The sequence below is a fragment of the Frieseomelitta varia genome, unplaced genomic scaffold (genome assembly GCF_011392965.1).
Source record: "Frieseomelitta varia isolate USP_RPSP 00005682 unplaced genomic scaffold, Fvar_1.2 scaffold_384, whole genome shotgun sequence".
Classification (NCBI taxonomy): domain Eukaryota; kingdom Metazoa; phylum Arthropoda; class Insecta; order Hymenoptera; family Apidae; genus Frieseomelitta; species Frieseomelitta varia.
In genome coordinates, this window is record NW_025110128.1 from 82,779 (window position 1) to 84,652 (window position 1,874).

The following is a 1,874-nucleotide window of genomic DNA, read 5'->3' on the forward strand; positions in this document are numbered from 1 at the left end:
TATTTATTCTGTAGTAAATAATTATTATTGTAAATCTTAGATCCGAGTTCAGAATTTCAAGCGTTCCCTTGTCAAAAATTTTCTAAATTTTCACCAACAGAGAAGAATTTCTTGTAGATTTTGGGGAAAATGTATCAATTGTGCCAGGAGTGACTGAGCTGCGCAGCATATGTTATGCAATGGCACATTAGTGTTATTGAATGATAATTATCTATAGATTGCCGATAAATTGCCAATAATTTAATATTTAATATAATAATAATACTAATAATACTAATAATAATAATGTTCCAATACAAAAGCAATTGTATATATTATGTATAATACAATATACTATATAATATATGTTGTATACTATAATATCTAGTATTTATTCTGTAGTAAGTAATTATTATTGTAAATATTAGATCCGAGTTCAGAATTTCAAGCGTTCCCCTGTCAAAAATTTTCTAAATTTTCACCGATTGTTTGTCAGAATTTTGAAAAAAGTGTATCTGAAACGTCAGAGTCTCCGAGTTTCTAAATTCCAAATCTCAATGATTCTTCGTCCAAAACTGTTTCCAACAATCTCAATTATATTTTTCCAATTTTCCAATTGTCCAACTCAACGTTTGTACGTATACTTTTAGGGGGAGGAGAGTCAGTACGACGTGGACGGTGTGTTCGAGTGTCTTCCCTGTGCGGAGGGTTGCGAGTCCTGCGAGGACGATTCGCCGTGCGTGGTATCCTTGAATTGGCTGATGAGAACCGCTATCCTCATCCTAGAGTGCTGCGTCATCGCCTGTCTGCCCGCTGTCGCCCTTTTCACTTGGAAGTATGGCAACGTGAAGGTAAGCGGCAAACGCTTCTTCTCCACAATCTAGATTTCTTTCTTACGCTTCGTGTATTTCGCGAAAGTAATTTTCTCGAGTCAGCAAAGAGAGAAATTCTCGACAATACTGGAATTAGAGTTTCTCCCCCCTCCCCCCTGTCGTTTATTCGTTTTCGAGCCCTGATATGATGTGTATCTGCACGTAAAATATTACATTTAAAGAAACGTTATTATTTTCTGTCACTCTAAACTTTATTAGCGAGATGACTTTTGTTTCAAAGGGGTTTTTGTTTCAATTTCCGTTAATTAACAGGCTGTCGGAAGGGACGGAATGGAATTTTTTTAATTTGAGAAAAATCGATCGGGAAAAAATTCGCGAAATTGCAAAATTGAAAAGTTAATATGTTTTACAATGCATGAAGTTACAACCTGGGCGAGTTATATGACTCACCGTGCAGCGCGATTACTGTAATACTTCCCCCGGTGCAGTTATTCCCAACTTCAAATCCCAGTTTAACGTCAAAGCTCGGAACTGCTTTCCGATGCACTTTGATTAACAACTTCTGCAAGCCCAGGTTTGAAATAATCTACAGTTCCCTTTGTGATGTCGGCCGCAACTATTTCTTTTTTTTTTTTTTTTTTTTTTCACCAAAGTCTTGGAAATGGTTGCGCAGTGGGGGGAATCTCATTGAGACCTGTCCACCGTCAAAGGGACGTTCAATCCGAGCTAGTCAACTGCTTCGTTCGTTCGCGATCGCGAACTCGGCCGAAAATAATTAACTCAGGCCCGTGCTACCTTCTCAACGCGTTCTATTATATCAACGCTGCTGATTCTCACGTCGTATGATCCTTTACATTCAGCCTGATTTCAAATGCAGATTGCGCGTTTGCATTGCTGAGTTGCGGATGTGGTTCTCCGTGTACGTTGAAACAAGAGCTGTCATCAGAAGGACGAACCGTGTATCTAAAATTGAGAAGTTTTAAAGAGATAATCATTTTGCGATGGAGTAGAATTGTAAGAGAATGGTAGTTGTTGTTTTTTTTTTTTTTTTTTTTTGAATGG

The 1,874-nt window shown here is 37.7% G+C and overlaps 1 protein-coding gene across 1 annotated transcript in view; it reads left to right on the plus strand.

The window, feature by feature from the left end:
* LOC122531297 (probable G-protein coupled receptor 158) overlaps positions 1 to 1,874 on the plus strand; it is a 130,414-nt gene that overhangs the window by 63,644 nt on the left and 64,896 nt on the right. Inside the window, exon 5 of the mRNA XM_043659099.1 lies at positions 630 to 830. Coding sequence (XP_043515034.1) covers positions 630 to 830 — 201 coding nt within the window. The remainder of the gene's footprint in view (positions 1 to 629; positions 831 to 1,874) is intronic.